This window comes from Populus alba, chromosome 1, assembly GCF_005239225.2.
Source record: "Populus alba chromosome 1, ASM523922v2, whole genome shotgun sequence".
Taxonomy (NCBI): Eukaryota; Viridiplantae; Streptophyta; class Magnoliopsida; order Malpighiales; family Salicaceae; genus Populus; species Populus alba.
In genome coordinates this window covers 27,870,976-27,887,897 of record NC_133284.1, presented here as the reverse complement: position 1 = coordinate 27,887,897, position 16,922 = coordinate 27,870,976, and the positions used below count along the sequence as shown (strand labels likewise).

The 16,922-nt window shown below is 34.4% G+C and overlaps 2 protein-coding genes across 2 annotated transcripts; both read left to right on the top strand.

The window, feature by feature from the left end:
* Window positions 1-604: 604 nt before the first annotated feature.
* Window positions 605-4,138, top strand: LOC118045649 (uncharacterized). Its single transcript, XM_073406524.1, has 5 exons — window positions 605-1,503; window positions 1,930-2,077; window positions 2,436-3,307; window positions 3,508-3,578; window positions 3,663-4,138. Exons 1-5 carry the CDS (start codon window positions 605-607, stop codon window positions 3,830-3,832), a joined length of 2,160 nt encoding a protein of 719 aa, XP_073262625.1. The 3' UTR covers window positions 3,833-4,138.
* A 9,372-nt stretch (window positions 4,139-13,510) lies between these two features.
* On the top strand, window positions 13,511-16,558 carry LOC118045648 (protein neprosin). The gene is made up of 7 exons (XM_035054338.2): window positions 13,511-14,083; window positions 14,279-14,365; window positions 14,456-14,722; window positions 14,947-15,111; window positions 15,230-15,283; window positions 15,440-15,586; window positions 15,816-16,558. Exons 1-7 carry the CDS (start codon window positions 13,865-13,867, stop codon window positions 16,191-16,193), a joined length of 1,317 nt encoding a protein of 438 aa, XP_034910229.1. The 5' UTR covers window positions 13,511-13,864; the 3' UTR covers window positions 16,194-16,558.
* The last annotated feature ends 364 nt before the right edge of the window (window positions 16,559-16,922 follow it).

Genomic DNA, 16,922 nt, shown 5'->3' with positions numbered 1-16,922 from the left:
CTTTAGTGATACTCTTATGATCATTTTAAGGGAATTGCAAACTTAGGTGATCAACATGTTTAGAAGAATTGAGCCCCAAGAGAGTTTTCGAATAAAGCACTCAAAGACTAATGAATATCACAAGAACAATCATTATGGACAAGTTCACTCTGAGCACCACCAGTATGATTATCATTTAGGTTACTCTAAACACGATGACTTTGATGAGCGAATCTTAAGTCCTAACAAAATAGAAGCCCCCACTTTTGACGGTCGTCATGACCCTTGGATATTTGATATGTGGATTCGTGATATGGATAGATTCTTTGAGTGGCATAACTTGTCTGATAATAGGAAAGTTAGATTTGCTGAGATGAAACTCATTGATAAAGCCAAAATTTATTGGAGAGATGTTGAGGATTGTTTAGAGATGAGAGGTAAACCTCCTATAACTGATTGGATCAAAATGAAACAAAAACTTCAGGAAAAGTACCTACCCCAGTCTTATAGGAATAAACTCTTAGACCAATGGAACAATCTAAGACAAGGGAATAAGTCTATCAATGAGTATATAACGCAATTTAATGATTACATGATTAGATGTGCCATAAGAGAGAATGAAGCCATGACTTTGCGTAGATTTTGTAGAGGCTTAAATGATGATCTTAGAAGAGAAGTTGTATTTCAAGGTGTATCTACCCTTGACCAAGCTTATACCTTAACTAAAGACTACAAGTTGGTCACAAAGAATCAGTGGAAAAATCGCCAGGACTCTTATAGTATCCCTATTAGGTCCCAATTCAGAAGTAGTGATTCTTTGTTAGTTGCTTCACCCCACAGACCTAATCCTAGTAACTCACAACCTTACAAGAAAGATAAAGGCAAACGAGTTGTTAATGAAGTGTCTAAAGTGAGTTCTATGGTTAAGTGTACTAATTGTCTAGGTTTTGGTCATATCTCTTTAGATTGTACCTCTAAACCTTTAGTCATCGAAAAATATAAGGATCTATGTAAAGAGGAATATTGTAGTGTTGAAGTGTATGAGCCTAATCTTGAGGATTTTAGTGACCTAGATGACGAGGATGTGCAAGAAGAGGAACTTAACACAATGAGCCCACATGAGCTTGAGGTTGAGGTTAAGGAAGAATCTGATATGTCTGCTTTAATGGTAGAGGAAATTTTAAGGAACTCTTCAGTGGAATCACCTATAGAGATAAGTATGGTCTTAGAAGAGTCTCATGATATTAGTCCTCCTGAATTATCTGATTCCTCACCCCACATGCTTGGTGTCCAGCACATCATAAGTTTAGAGCAACATGTTGAGCTTCTTGACCCCTTACCACATGCACGTTATGAGGAAGATGAAGATAATCCTAGTTTACTTGATTGTGTCCATACCATGTCTACACAAGTTTCAAATAATGTTTGTCTCATTCCACACCCTCAATCATTTAGTGTTCATAGTTACAAACCTGAGAAGCCTATAGAACACCTTCTCATATCTCCTCATGATAGGATGTCTAAGTCAGCTGAGTCATTACCATGTAGGGTTCATAATTTGCATATTGAGATCATGAAACAAATTCAAGCAAGTAATGAACAATATAATTTTCGAGCTGATTTACTTAAATATCATAATGCACTTAATGTTGGAGATTATTTCATGATACAGATTAGACCTGAACGGTGTCCTTTGGAAACCGATCATAAATTGCAAGTAAGTAGTGCTAGACCATTCAAAGTGTTGCAAATGATTACATCAAATAATTATGTCATTAAATTGCCATTAAACTTTGATATTAACTCTACTTTGAACATGAAAGACCTCAGTATTTATAAAATACAGCCTACCCTTGATGCTCCTTTTGATACTCCTACCTCATTATCCATATCTTTGGCACAAAAGGAACATATTAATGCTACTTTGAATGCACAAGTTGTTTTTACCAGGGATGGTGAACTTCAGCAAATCCCAGTATATGGACTCGACGACCAGATTCATAATATACTTGGATTATCAGAGAGACATCACAACAGTTTGATCCTTATCTTTGAGAGCATTATCGGAGCTGCCTTAACCTATACTCGACGGGGTCGAGTTCTTCCAACCCCGGGAGAATTGATGGGGACACCGAACCGAAAACACTATTTACGCACACGTATGATCATAGACGATGGAGGATAGCCCAAACCATTAAGAAATTGGGCTTTAACTTATGTTTTTGGGTTTAATTTATATGGACTTTCAGTTGAGTTTTATTAATTTAGCTTTATTTGTTGGGCTTGATTTAATTAATGTTGGATATTTTATTTAATGGGCCATAAGCCCAATTGCTTATTCAAGTTAGGGTTTTAGTATAAATACCCTACTTTTCTAAATGTTAAGGGACTTTTGATGATTAATGAAAAAATGCAGATTTGCATATCTCCAACCCCTCTCCTCCTCTTCTTCTTAGCTTCTTTCTTTCTCTAAAGCTTCTTTCTTTTCTTTCTTTAATTCTTTTTCTTTGTTGTCCCGCGTCAGGGAGCTAAGCCTGGGAAACAGGATACAACGGCTAGACTCACCCCCAACCCCACTCCAATTCCTAAGAGACTTTGTATCCCCTAACAAGCCTTGCATCATTTCTAATGCCATCTCCCACTGGCCTGCTCTCACCCGTTGGCCTAGTCTCTCTTACCTCTCTTCCACCCTTTCCGATTCCATCGTCTCCCTTCACCTCACCCCAGATGGCCGTGCTGATTCTCTTGTTCCCCTAGAAAACCCTAAAAAAGAAGAAATATGCTTTGCCTCTGCTCACGTGGAGCGTGTTCCTTTCCCTTGTGCACTTGATCTTGTTCTGAATCTAGAAAGAAAAAATCTGGTGGCATACCTGCAGCAGCAGAATGACTGCTTCCGGGAAGAATATTCGGCATTGGCTTCGGACTGCGATGCCCACATCCCATGGGCGACTGAGGCGCTGGGAGGCTACCTTCCAGAGGCGGTGAATCTGTGGATTGGAAACCATTTATCTGAAACTTCATTCCACAAGGATCATTATGAGAATCTGTATGCTGTTGTTTCGGGGGAGAAGCAATTCTTGCTACTTCCTCCTACTGACTTGCACCGCATGTACATTCAAGATTTCCCAGCTGCTCAGTATTCTTATTCCAGTGACAGTGGAGAATTTAGATTGGAGTTGGAGAAGCCATTGAGATATGTGCCATGGTGCAGCGTGAATCCTTATCCATCTCCAGAGACTAAGGAGATTGAAATGTCTAAATTTCCTCTGTATTTCAATGGTCCGACACCCTTTCATTGTACTGTCAAGGCTGGCGAGATTCTCTACTTGTAAGAAAGATCTCATTTACTTGTTCAATTTGCTTCACTTGCATTATTTTGTATTATAGCATTATTAGAAAAAAATATTTTAAATACATTTCATACAAGTGAATGTTTTGGGTGGTTTTTAGAGGGAAACGCAGCATGGCAATCGTGCTGAATAATAAACCCATCATAATATCGAGGCTAATCTCGTAAAGTTGATGCAGGCCAAGTATGTGGTTTCATCATGTTCGACAGAGTCCAGATGACAATGGATGCACTATTGCCCTAAACTACTGTAAGAATCAAGTATTTCTTGGCGCTTTTTTTGTTTTTTCTTGTTAAATCTCACACAATGCTAACATACAAGTAATCGTGGCAGGGTATGATATGCAGTTCGACATCAAGTATGCTTATTTCAATTTCTTGCAATCAATTCATCATGGGTCAAGATTGATGAATTGCGATGCATCCAAGTGCACCTTGAGTGATGAACTATGTATCGATGCTAGTGAATTGGAAGCCAATCAAGAAGATGCTAAAGACGGATAGGCTTTGATTTGTTTAATGTGGTGGGTGGTTTGGTCATCCAATCCATTTATGAATGAACTCACCAAGCAGAATATGCAGAGAAAATCACAACAAAAGACATTTGCGCTGTCTCTGTCACATGCTAACATTGTCACTATTGATTCTTGCAACTTCGATCCTGGTTGGCTGCTTATTATCATTTTCTGGTGTTGTCATCTTACAAGCTTCAACGAAGAAAATATAGAAACATCACGAAATGTTATTATCTTCTTCTTCTTTGATACAAAAAAATCTTCCTTTTTTCAGGAACCATTGTAATTACAAAAACCCATGTACATTCAAAAATTGATGAGAATGTGATCAACAAACAAAAGAATTGCAAAAGTAGAAATCACCGTCACACCTCACCCACCCCTTGGAAGCAAAACAAATTGTATATAATCAAATAAATCAATAAATGAAAAATGAAATCAAAGGCACCTTTAGGCTGTTTCTGTTTGTGTTTCCTGCAATAAAAAATGGAAATATGATCTTTGACGGAGCAGCGGTGGAGGATCCATGTTAGATAGATGAATTGCACTCAAGGATCCGAAATCTCTTCCATTGAGAAAGGTATGCTGAAACCAAACCAAATGATTAGTATTTAAACAATGAAGATTAGTAGTAATGAGAAGATAAAATATTGTCACTCTTCATCATACATACCTTGAATCAACATCGAGTAAGAATGTATTTTTAGGCATTTTTATTGAATCTTCTGCCATCAGTGTTCTCATCCTGCTAATCACCCACACAATATTTTGTAATTTTTCTTAATCAAGCCACTTCCAAATAAAGAATAAACCAGTAAAAGAGAGAGTTCTTTGCTTACATCTGAAGATAATCCCTGAGTTCCATATTTGTCATCCCAGAACATAGTCCCAATGCGATATATTTGTGGAATGCTCAACATCTATCAAAAGAAAATCAACAAATTGTATTATACCACAATTCTAATTCTGTTATTTACTACGTGCAAACTTACTTACCGGGCAGAGTTCATTTGTGATCTCTTCTAAAGATTTTTGAGCCTTTTGATGCGAGACCTGCATGCATATACTTGTAAAACAAATCATTAGTTAGTACAAATCAAATGCACTATTCTGGAAAGAAATAAAGGCCCTTTCGGTTTGCTAGAAGATGTACCAGAAACCAAACAGCTTGCCTTATGTGTCTGAGTTCATCCCATGATGATCCCGCAAACTATGGAATATGTAACAAGATGTTAGAGTAATTGTATTTTTTTATTCGTTGCTAATTATATATGAATTGTCTTTTGCTTACCTGATCCGATGCTTTACGACACCACTGTTCCAATTCCTGCAAACCGGCCTTTACGTATTCTCCATTGCTAAACGAGCAGCATTCACGACGAAGCAATAAGCTGCCAGGTCAACCATATGGATAGAGTTTTAGCATTGAATGAGAACATATAGTTAAACACATGACAAATATGCTAGGATATTGTCATTTTGTGGCAATACCCCACCATCAAGTAAATGGAAGCACCATTAGTGCCACAATTGATGGCATGTATTAAGACTTTTTGTCCCATCAAAGTTGACAAGTGTGCTGGAGAAGCTTATCATTTGATACTTATAAAAGAGGCATAATTATTTGAGAGCAATGAGAGAGTGTAGAGAGCATGTAAAGAGAATAAGAGAGAAAGAGAGGAGCTCTAAGGGCAGTAATGCGAATTAAGAGTTGAATTTAAGTGGATATGATCATTTTTCTCTATGTATTTATTTTATATTCTTTTTCTATTTCTAATAATATGAACCTCTCCTGTAAATGTAAGCAGTTTGCTAAACCACATTAAATATTATGTCAGTATATTTAGCCTTAAGTAAACAATTATTAGTACATCATCAGTTGGATTTCCCAACATTCCAAAACGATCAAGGAACTCATCAAATGTTCTTTTGGTTGGATAACCAGCACAACTTATCCTAATTGCCTCTAGTACTCCCTGTTGTAAAATCCATTAGAATAATCATTATCAATCGGAGAAACTTGATAAATAGTTAGGAAACAAATGTTTTTCCCCATCAGAAAAAGTGAGAATCAAAGCTACACGTTCTCAACAAGGAACCAAGTGAATTTATCTTACCCCACATCTTAGTTGGTTTAAGACATTGATGTTCTCAAAGATTCCAGGCTTTAGTACTGTATTTGGCTTCACACATCTTATGTAATGCGGTTCTGTTGTATTCAATGTCTCCATTAAAGCTTGTAATTGTTGCTGGATGCTCATTTTAAGCTAAGTGTCAGTACTCACGGTCTGAATTATTTTCTGTATGATACAGGATGCTGCTATTTCATGTGGACAAGCTTACCTTGAAGCGGGTACCAATTGAAGAGAACTTGGATTGCTTAGATGTCTCCTCAGGTAGTGGAGGGAAAAGGTTAGCAACAAAAGGACACCTGGAAGCATCTAATAGAGCTAGATGTTCTGCTACAACATAATCTTTATTTTTATCAAGAAACTGATCTGCTTGGTAAGTAACCAGCTCACAGAATGGCTCAATGATTAGAAACCTACAAATATACCTCATTTAGCCGGGTGTTCAAGAACAAGATTTGAACACATTTCTTACATCTCCCGCATAATGATTGATTGTGAAGTCTGTTTGAGCAAGTTTCGGCTTGCTGAAGCGTTTGTGAGCTTTATATGTCTGGTACATCTTCTGTGCAAATGTCTCATGAGTTGACTTGGGAAACATGCTGCATTACAGAGACGTTCCCGCTTACATCTAATGATTTCAGCTTTTATTTGTTGCTCTTTACCCTTTTGATTTCTTTAATATAGGAAATGGGTCTTTAGATCAAGTATTCAGACGTTTAAAAAGAAATGTTCTCCTTGCTTTCATAACATTCACCTCCATTTCTGTAGCTTTTTATGACATCGCTTACAATCACTTGGTTTCCTCGCTCGCTCTATTTTCCACTAATATTACATAACGTCCACAATTTTAACTGCCTTGAGTCACAGTAGCTTTACTGACATATAATTCCCTGAGCTATCATGCAGACCTTGATGTGTTAGGTGTGAATTTTTATTTTGACCCGTTTATTTGTTTACTGAAAAATATATTTTTTTTTAAAATAGTTTTTATGTAAAATGAATTATTTTTTTGATATGTGGTAGTATCATGAAAAATAAATTGAAAAATAATTTTCAATGTTTGTTTATGTCATAGAAAATAAACTGAAAAATAATTTATTAATTTTTTTTTATTTAATTAAAAAAATAAGGATCAAATACAACAAATAAAATAGTTGAAGGAGGATGAAACAAAAAAAAATATTCAATTTCATAAATCATTTCAAATAAAACAAATAACAGTCAAAAGAATGGATACCAAAAGTGTCAAATAAAAAATTAAAAGAGGATGAAATTGAAAAAAAAAACTTTAATTTTATAAATTATTTCCAATAAAATAAATAACAATAAAAAAATAAAGATCAAATCTAATATATAAAAATTTTCAATAAGAGAAAAACAAATAATAATCAAAAGAATGAGGACCAAAGTTGGTATAAAAATCAAATTTTAAGGGGAAAAAATAAAAAATTAAATAAAAAAATATATAGCAATAAAAAAATTAATGACCAAATTTGATATAATTAACATATAATAAAATATTTTAAAATTTTTCACAATTCCCTACAAAATATTTTCTGCTTAAAATAAAAATTAAGAAAATATTTTTTTAAAATCAAGCTAAATTTTTGTATTACTGAATTTTTCATTAAACAACCTTTTCTAATTGAAAATAAATATAAAAAAATTTAGAAAATATTTTTTTAAAAATTACTTTTCGTGAAATAAACAGTAAAGGTAAATAGTTTCACAACTGCAATAGGGTATATCTTTTCAATATAGAAGGTTATCACATACCAGGCTTCATCAAGAATGGCTTTTATACCTCCTGGTTTCTGCAGGCAAAGGACATAAAAACAGTGTTAATTTTTCATGAAAAGAATATTTTACTCTGAAATGCAACACTCTTACCTTCTCTATAAGATCCAAAACATCCTGGTTGTCTACGAACTCTACATAGCTCCAGTTTATTTCCTCCCTTGTAGACTCTTCTTGCTCCATCTTGAATACATGCTGTGGATAGAGATCCATGTGTGCATAAGAAGAAGAAGAAGAAGAAGAAGAAGAAGAAGAAGCTTATATATGAAGATGGTCGAAACCATGCAAAGGAATCTTATCCCTACCTGGTTAAAATGTTGCTGTAACTTCTCATTCGTTAGGTTGATACACAGCTGCTCAAAACTACAATATTTATTACATGATTAGATGTTCCTGTTAAAATAATTATTTGAAAATAACTCCATATGTAGTTTCCTACGTACCTGTTGATCTTGAAGCTTTCAAAGCCATAAATATCAAGGACTCCAATTATACTTGTTGCAGTAGGATCCTGACCAATTGAACTGTTGATCTTATCCACAATCCTGAAACATTCAATTGACTCCTTTTTTGTTAATTACTTATTTTGATGGGTTAAAAATTGATTCCAAATGCATAATTGAGAAACTGGAGTAATGTTAGAGAACTATCATTTGAAGAGTTTTTTCCTGCTTATCTGATAGCAGAAACCATATTCCTGAGGAAACATTATCTATGTCCAGGATTTGGAGGAAGTACATCCTTGCAAAACATCCTGAACAAATTATAAAACGCACTTCTGCTGCTGCTTGCATTGTAGTGATGAGCGTCAAAGAACTATTTCAATCCAATAGTTTAAGTTATTTTATACTTAATTTTTATCAAATAAATAAGGATGGTGAGATTCGAACTCGTGATCGCTCGGTCATCAAGGCTCTGATACCATGTCAAAGAACTATCTCAACCCAATAACTTAAGCTATTAGGTGAGATCTCAAGATATGATTTATATTATTCTCTCAGATCGAGAATGAAGTTACTGATCAGGTGAATGAGTTTGATTTTCTTACCAATCAAACAGCCTTGAGTACACAGTCTTGGCCATGGCATCACGACTTAAGACGGCTGAAGCTGGGTCCAGAGGTTTTGTAATGTTACCATCTGGAGTCACTATGACGCGCTTGCAAAGCGAGTCTTCCAGTGCCTTCTCATCACACCTAAATTAAAGCATTTTGTTAATCCATTAAGCCATTCCCGTATGAATGGGAAGAGTACATATCTCATCCAGTGCCGGTTGGATTAAAGAAGTTGAGAGTAGAAAAGAATGTTGAAAAGGAATTCAAAAAGGTATAGAGGGAGTGCAGGCCGGTGGTCGCAACTCAAAAGCAAAAGGTGGCAGGCAGGCAGCTACCCTCGCCTCCCGCTCCCGCTCCATTGCCACCTTTTTTGCTCATTACACATAGGATGCTGACTTGGCGCCACAAGAAGCCCTCGCATGAATTAAATCTCTTCATTTCTTAAGGCTGTGGACCATAACCATACATGTACCCCTCTTTACCTTTACCAAACCTGAGGGGGCCCTTTAGGCTGTGGGACTTTTCTTTCCGGTGAAAGGCTGGTGGAGAGGATATGCGTGCCGGTGCCGGATTTTGGCTATTTCACATCGGGAAAAAGGTCCTTTGCCGTGGGAATCAAATACAATTAAAAAAAGCTTGCTCTTCATATCACTCCAGCCAAGCCCTTTTGCTTTTTGTTTTTTTTTTTTTTTACTAGGATCTTGAATATTCATGCTTGTTGAGGCTGTGCTATCAGGGGTCATGGGGGGATAACACAAGGCAGTGTTTATTTTTACAGTATAACACAACTGTGTTTATGAAAAATCTTGATTTTTTTTGTTTTATATTAATATTTTTTTATTATTTGAATATGTTAATATAAATGTAAATTAAAAAAATAAAAAAAATATTATTTTAATATATTTTTAAATAAAAAAAATATATTGTAAACACATCTACCGTAATCTCAAACCAAATCTACTGTAATCTCATACATGCTCTCAGGGATGGCCTACATAAATTAATCCGCTGAGGCCCGCTGGTTGCTTTCTATTGTCAGAGAGTTTTAGCTGATTGGAATTATCATAGTTATTTTTTAAAATATATTAAAATAATATATATTTTTTATTTTTTACAATTTATTTTTTGAGAATAAAATATTAAAACTATCTGAAAAAAAATATATATATATATAAAATAAAATAAAATAAAATTTCATTTTTTAAAAATACTTTTTTTAAAAAAATAAAATAAAATAAAAGGCTATTTAATTTGCACCCAGGCTGTGGGGATTGAGTCTTAAAAAGAAATGGGGCACTGTACTTTGCTTCTGTCCGGAGGCTGGGCGCTCTTGCTGTCCTGACTCCTGACTCCTGAGACAGCAGTCTTTAAGTTTTGATGTAAGTTGGTGATGATGCACATGTACATGTCGGCCTGCTCTTAGCTTCCTAATCTTCCAATGCCAGAACATGCATAATTGGACACCAGAACTCCAGTTGTATGGAAGAAAACTACTTCTTTTATATATATATATATAGTTGTACGGTTTAAATTACATATTTTTTAATTAATTTTTCAGGTTTTAAAATCAATCATCATATAAATTTCTAATAACTATTATATTAATAACTACAAAGTTCAAACTTGAAACCATAAAAAAATATAAACATTTTAATCTCAAGCTTTTATCATTATACCACCTACTAAATAATTACAACATTTTATTATATCTTTCTTTTATTAACATGGGCAGATCAAGAAATTGTCAGGAGAGTTGGTTGGGTTTAGATTTAAATTTTATAAATTTTGATTTTAAAATTTTAAATTATTAAAGAGAAAATCAAGATTTTTTAAAAAAAAAGAAGAAAAAAACTCGATCCCCACCAGCCGGCTCCCCCTGCTTATATACACATCAAATATCATTATAAATAAATTTGTCATGTTCTATCTAGTCTAATTTTATGTAAAGAATGTTATCACATTTTCATAATCTACGGGCCAAGATTTTCACCAAGGCCCAGAGATCCTCACATGGGCCTAGCCCAAGATACAAGTAGTCAGCCCGAAATCTACCAATGACAGCCCCTTTTTTTTCAAGGAAAAAAAAAAGAAGAAGAGGGCCTCTTGTTATCTTATCTTTGATGTTGAAACGCTGTCCATATCAATGATTTGGCTGATACTTTACTCCGTGACATATAATCACGGGTGTGTTTTCCATGACATTCACCTCACGGGTCTCTACTCTGTTCTGCCTTTTGAATCAAAGTTTGACAGATCAAATCATTTATATAAATATACACACACTTTTGTCAAGTTGCGAATGCTGCTGATAACTAACTTTTTGAGTGTTTTTCTAAATTCTTCAGTCCATCATTAAAAATATTAATTAGCCATGCAATCCTAAGCTCATTTCATTCATTTCTTTTTATTAACATCATTATCCGAATTACTTTTGCGCACCTCAACTAATTTATAGGCCATAAAATTACAATTATATAAGTCTTCAGCGGTCCTAAAATTTATAAGATTTAAATTGGTGATCTTTAAAGAGCAAATCTAAAACTTTACCAGTTGAACTGCACCTTTAAGCTCACTTCATTCACTTTTAATCAGATACGACGTCCTATATATCATCAAGCATCTCCTGATATTATGGGTAAGTAAAAAAATTAAAAAATCAATTAAACTGAGAAAACCAGAAAAAATAACTGAAAAACTGAACCGTGAAAAAAACCGATTAAAATTTTACAAAAACCGACCGGTTTGGTTTTGGTTTTACAAGCTGGAAACTAAAAAAACCAAATCGAATCGAAACCAAACTAGAAAAAACTGAGTCAAACCAGATAAAACCAAGCCAAACCGAGCTAAATTAAAATAACCAATACAAAAAATAATCATCCCCAAGTGGTGTAATCTACCTCCACCAAAATATTGTGAGGGTTCTCGAACAAGCTTCACGCTCTCCCCTGTTTCTCAACAACTATATATTTATAATAGTTGAGCCTCTTTTTTTTTTTCCTTAACTTTTCTTTATTTATGTTTATAAATTTATTTTTAGCATGTGGATTTATATATGTATTTATTTTCATTTGATAGTGATTTCCATTATTTGTTGTTTTTTTTTTAATAAATCTTTGGAAAATATTATTTCTGGCTGAGGAAGAAGTTGAGATTACTGGACAATCATGAATCTTTTATCAATAAAGTCTAATAACACAATATATTTACTCCATTGATTTATAATTATTTTAATATATGTGTTCATACTAGTCCCTTCATGGTAATTATAAGATTATAGGGATCTATATCTTAAGATTATTTCACTTTTTATGTTTCAATTTTATCGGTTTATTTTAAATTATTAATGTTCTAAAATTAAAATTAACACAATAAAAAATCTTAAAAATAAAAAAATAAAAAATAAAAAATTTTAAAATCTAATTTTTTTATAAACACAATTTGAGTTGATCACTAAATCCAGTTTGTTTTTTCATTTCAAAAATATTTTTAAAAAAATTTAAAATTTTTTATATTTTTTTATTTTAAATTAATATTTTTTGTGTTTTCAAATTATTTTAATGTATTGATATTAAAAATATTTTTTTAAAATAAATAATATAATTTTAAATAAAAATTACTTTAAAATACAACATTAATCACATTTTCAAACACAACTATAAACCATCGCTATCACTATGAAGTTTAAAGTGATAGAGAAAGAGGGGACTTTCTTGTTCAAAAAAATATTTGATTTGAAAAGAATATTAATAATTTTTTAGTATATTTTAATAATTTTAATATAATAATGTAAAAATAAAATGAAAATATTAAATAAAATAAAATAATACTTTTAAAAATTATCATATAAAACACATAATAAATCAAGGATATAACAAAATATACAATAAAACGATGGATATTACATATTATGGTTTGATTGTAATTATTATATAGAGTGTTCATAATGTTATAGTGTTTAATTTTTAAAATAATAATTTGTTTAAAAATATATTGAAATAATATGTATTTTTTATTTTTAAAATTTATTTTTAATATTAATACATCAAAACGATTTAAAAATACTTAAAAATAATTTAAAATAAAAAATATATAAAAAAATAAAATTAAATTGTTTTTAAAAAAAAACACAAAAAGATTTCATAAAATTATTTTTGGGCGGGGGTGGGGAAGGCGATGTAATATTTGAATTCCAAAATGTCATCACGGGAACTGAACTGGCAAGAGGATAATAATAATAATAAAAAAAGTGATGTTGTCCTTTTCGACTTTTCAGTTTTCACCAAAAGGCGTAATTGAAGCTAGCTAGCTAGCTATCATAATTCCTTGCAGAAACTCCAAAAGTTTCCTGTCCCAAATTATTAACCCATGATCAATAAAGTATAAATAAAATCACCCTTGAAAATTATACATTTCCTCAAGGCCATCCTCTTGCCCCCACCAGCATAACTATACAATTCCCCCGCCTCACTTTGCAAATTCTGGATTCGTTCCCGTGTATATATAATAAATAAAGTATTTAAGTTTTCTGTTAATTCTCCACTTTACAGCAAAAGCAAAGCAGGGGAAGCAAAAGAGGTGAGGGAGGGGGATATTCATAAGATAAGCGTCGGCAATCTTTATTGGATTGTAGTGGGAAACCGTTTGTCTGTATATGAAGTGGTAGGGAATGGATCAAATCAAGGGGTGATTAGTGGGGGTAGGGGGGTGCGCAGGATAAGCTGCGTTGAGGAGGCAGGAAGGCAAATCAAGGTCTCAAACGTGGCCACTCACTCCCACTACTATATCACTAATATCTAGTTGGCACCACCACAATTCCATCCTCATCCCAGATGCTACCACCGCTCCAGCCTCAACTTGTTGAGTTATGAAACACCACCGCCTATAGAAGCCTGCTCTTCCACCTCCCCAACTGGGCCCTGCTAAGCTTGCTAATTTATTGCTACTTTCTTCTTATATATAGTACATTCTTGGTATCTTTCTAGTAATTAATTTGGTTAGCGAAGGGGGATTGAGGGATATACATCTTAATCGTTTGGTAATGATGGCGGCGCATTTACTGAGGAGGAGCTGGGGTAGCACTATCAGCTTGCTGATAGTGATTTTCTTGCTATCCTGCAGCTCCCAAATGACATCCGCAGCAGCAGCACCTGCTTCACGTAAAAGCAGCAGCAGCAGCATGTCCATGTCGCAGCACAAAATGTTGGATGTTCACCAGCACTTGAAGCGCTTGAACAAGCCTCCTCTTAAAACCATCAAGGTCAGCTCCTCGTCCTACCTGATTATCTTCTTTTTACTTCTTTCTCATCTCTAATCAATTCCCTTAATTCCCTTACTTTCTTCTGGTTGCTATTAATCTATTGTTGCCTCTGCCCTTTTCAAGTTGTTGCTCTTCATCATCCATTCGTTCAGCTACTCTTGTAATAATTATTGCAAATCGTGTACTGTATAACAGAGCCCGGATGGAGATATCATCGACTGCGTCCATATTGCTCACCAACCGGCTTTTGATCATCCTCTGCTCAAGAACCATACAATTCAGGTAAGTCCACTGTTAATTGTGTGTGTGTAACAGCTAGCTAGCTAAATATTTTATCTAGGTTGTTAATTAGCGTCCAGTGACTGGTTGCAGACGAGACCAAATTTCCACCCAGAAGGGACTAAGTTCGAGGAAAGCAAGAGGGTGTCTGCACAGAAAGCAACATCGTCAAAACCAATAACCCAGTTGTGGCACTTGAAAGGAAGGTGTCCTGAAGGAACTATTCCCATAAGGCGAACTAAAAAAGATGATGTATTAAGGGCAAGCTCTGTTGAAAGGTTTGGCAAGAAGAAGCCCGCTAAAATTCCTCATCAACCCAGGTCTGCACAACCTGACCTCATTACTCAAACTGGCCACCAGGTACGTACTTCAAAGTTATATTCATAATACTTAATTAATAATTATTTTAATTCAGTAGCTAACTAGCTAGCATTTAAGCGAACGCATAGATAGTGAAGGAAATTAAAGAAGCTTAATTACTTCAATTACTAATTTCAGCTGTAGCTTTAAGTCTCTTGGTTGGTTCCATAATTAATTTGTTCTGACAGATAATATTTGTTTTTCTTGCTTGGAGTCTTTATTAGCATGCGATAGTATATGTGGAAGGAGATAAGTATTATGGAGCTAAGGCCACCATTAACGTTTGGGAGCCCAAAACACAGCAGCCTAATGAATTCAGCTTGTCTCAAATCTGGATCCTTGGAGGTACTTTTGGTCAAGATCTTAACAGCATTGAAGCTGGATGGCAGGTAATTATTTTATCTTAAGTTAATTAATACTCTTTTTTAAAAAATCATACATTATTATTACCATCAATATGTATATATTATCTTGCTTGATCTCTAATTATACCTCTGTAAATAACAGGTTAGTCCAGATCTATATGGAGATAACAGAACAAGACTCTTCACATATTGGACTGTAAGTACTACTAACTAATGAATTTGTCTTCATTAATTTATAGTATTATTTCTTGTTTTCACGATCAGTACATTTTTTAAACATTAATAATGGGCTGGCCAGACTGTTAATTACTTATAATGGAGTAATTAATATTGATTGATTGTCTTGTGACAGAGTGATGCATATCAAGCCACAGGTTGCTACAATCTGCTGTGCACAGGCTTTATTCAAATCAATAATGAAATAGCGATGGGGGCAAGCATCTTTCCTGTTTCTGGCTACCGTGGCTCCCAGTATGATATCAGCCTTCTTGTTTGGAAGGTAGACGAGTATAGTTTAAGAAACATGTAAATTGATCTACCTGCATTTGTGTTTTGAAAAATTAAATAAACGAAACACAGAGAATCTCTGACATATAAATGGCGCAATGCATGTCTTTATCCTATCATGCATGCATCTTATGTTGCTGTCTTCTTAAAAAATATTTGAGACCAGACTGTACCTGCATGTGAGCTGGCACATTCAGTGATGTTGTCTGTGCTGTCTGTAGGACCCGAAAGAGGGAAACTGGTGGATTCAATTTGGGAATGACTACGTGCTAGGATACTGGCCAGGCTTCCTCTTCTCCTACTTGACAGACAGCGCAACGATGATAGAGTGGGGAGGTGAGATTGTAAACTCGGAATCCGATGAGCAACACACAACAACTGAAATGGGGAGCGGCCATTTCCCTGAAGAAGGGTTTGGAAAAGCTGGCTACTTCAGGAATATTCAAATTGTTGACGGATCCAATAGTCTCAGGGATCCTAAAGGGCTCGGCACTTTTACCGAGCAATCCAGTTGCTATGATGTCCAGAACGGCCGGAGTGGTGATTGGGGCACCTACTTTTTCTATGGTGGTCCTGGAAGAAACCCCAATTGCCCATGATCGACGGCGACGATGGTCTCCTCATCCATCCCCCTTTTCTTTTAACTTTGTGTCTCTGTTTTAGTACGAGTAAATTGTACATCATTTCTTATTCTTTAGGCTAGGGAGCTAAGGTGTACGTGAGCCTTTCTTTCCTTCTGCATGTGCGGTGTGCTGGCTAGCTGGTTTTCACTCCCTCCCGATATTCCTTATTTAAGTTGTGGTATGAGGTAGAAGAAAGAGAAGAGTACTCATCAGTTTCTTAAACTCAAGAAATTGGATTATCATTTCTGTCAATCAACTTCTTTACATAAATTATGTTGTAATTGACTGCATGCTTTCTCCATTAATTCTTTGGAGTGCAAATATATAATTTATTACTTGTCGTCTTCTGTGTTTTCCATCTAGATTCGAACTGGAAAGTGGGCCTGTGCGATGATGCTGTGGGACTCTCTGTAAAATATACTGTTAAAAGTTAGGTGTATTTTTATTAATTAATTAGAAATTAGTTTAAAACTCCAGTGATGAAACTTTTAAAGATGATTTTTGAACTTGTGAGATTTGATTAGAAAAAAAACTCTAAAGTTTTATCCCTTCATCAGTTTTAAAAGAAAATCTCACATCCAAAAAGCTTAAAACTCCTCAAATTCATTTCAAATTTATTGCCTCGTCAAATTGTAGTGCGTTGCCTTTTTCAATTGACAATTCAAATTCTCCCATGGTTTCTGTAGTGGTTGCATTTTTGTGATT

Coding starts and splice junctions, on each gene's coding strand:
- LOC118045648 (XM_035054338.2), top strand. CDS start 13,865: ATGATGGCGGCGCATTTACTGAGGAGGAGCTGGGGTAGCACTATCAGC. Junction 15,284..15,439: donor GACTCTTCACATATTGGACT/GTAAGTACTACT, acceptor GTCTTGTGACAG/AGTGATGCATATCAAGCCAC. Junction 15,587..15,815: donor TCAGCCTTCTTGTTTGGAAG/GTAGACGAGTAT, acceptor TGCTGTCTGTAG/GACCCGAAAGAGGGAAACTG.
- LOC118045649 (XM_073406524.1), top strand. CDS start 605: ATGACTTTGCGTAGATTTTGTAGAGGCTTAAATGATGATCTTAGAAGA. Junction 1,504..1,929: donor CCTCATGATAGGATGTCTAA/GTCAGCTGAGTC, acceptor TGTTTTTACCAG/GGATGGTGAACTTCAGCAAA. Junction 3,308..3,507: donor GCTGGCGAGATTCTCTACTT/GTAAGAAAGATC, acceptor AAGTTGATGCAG/GCCAAGTATGTGGTTTCATC.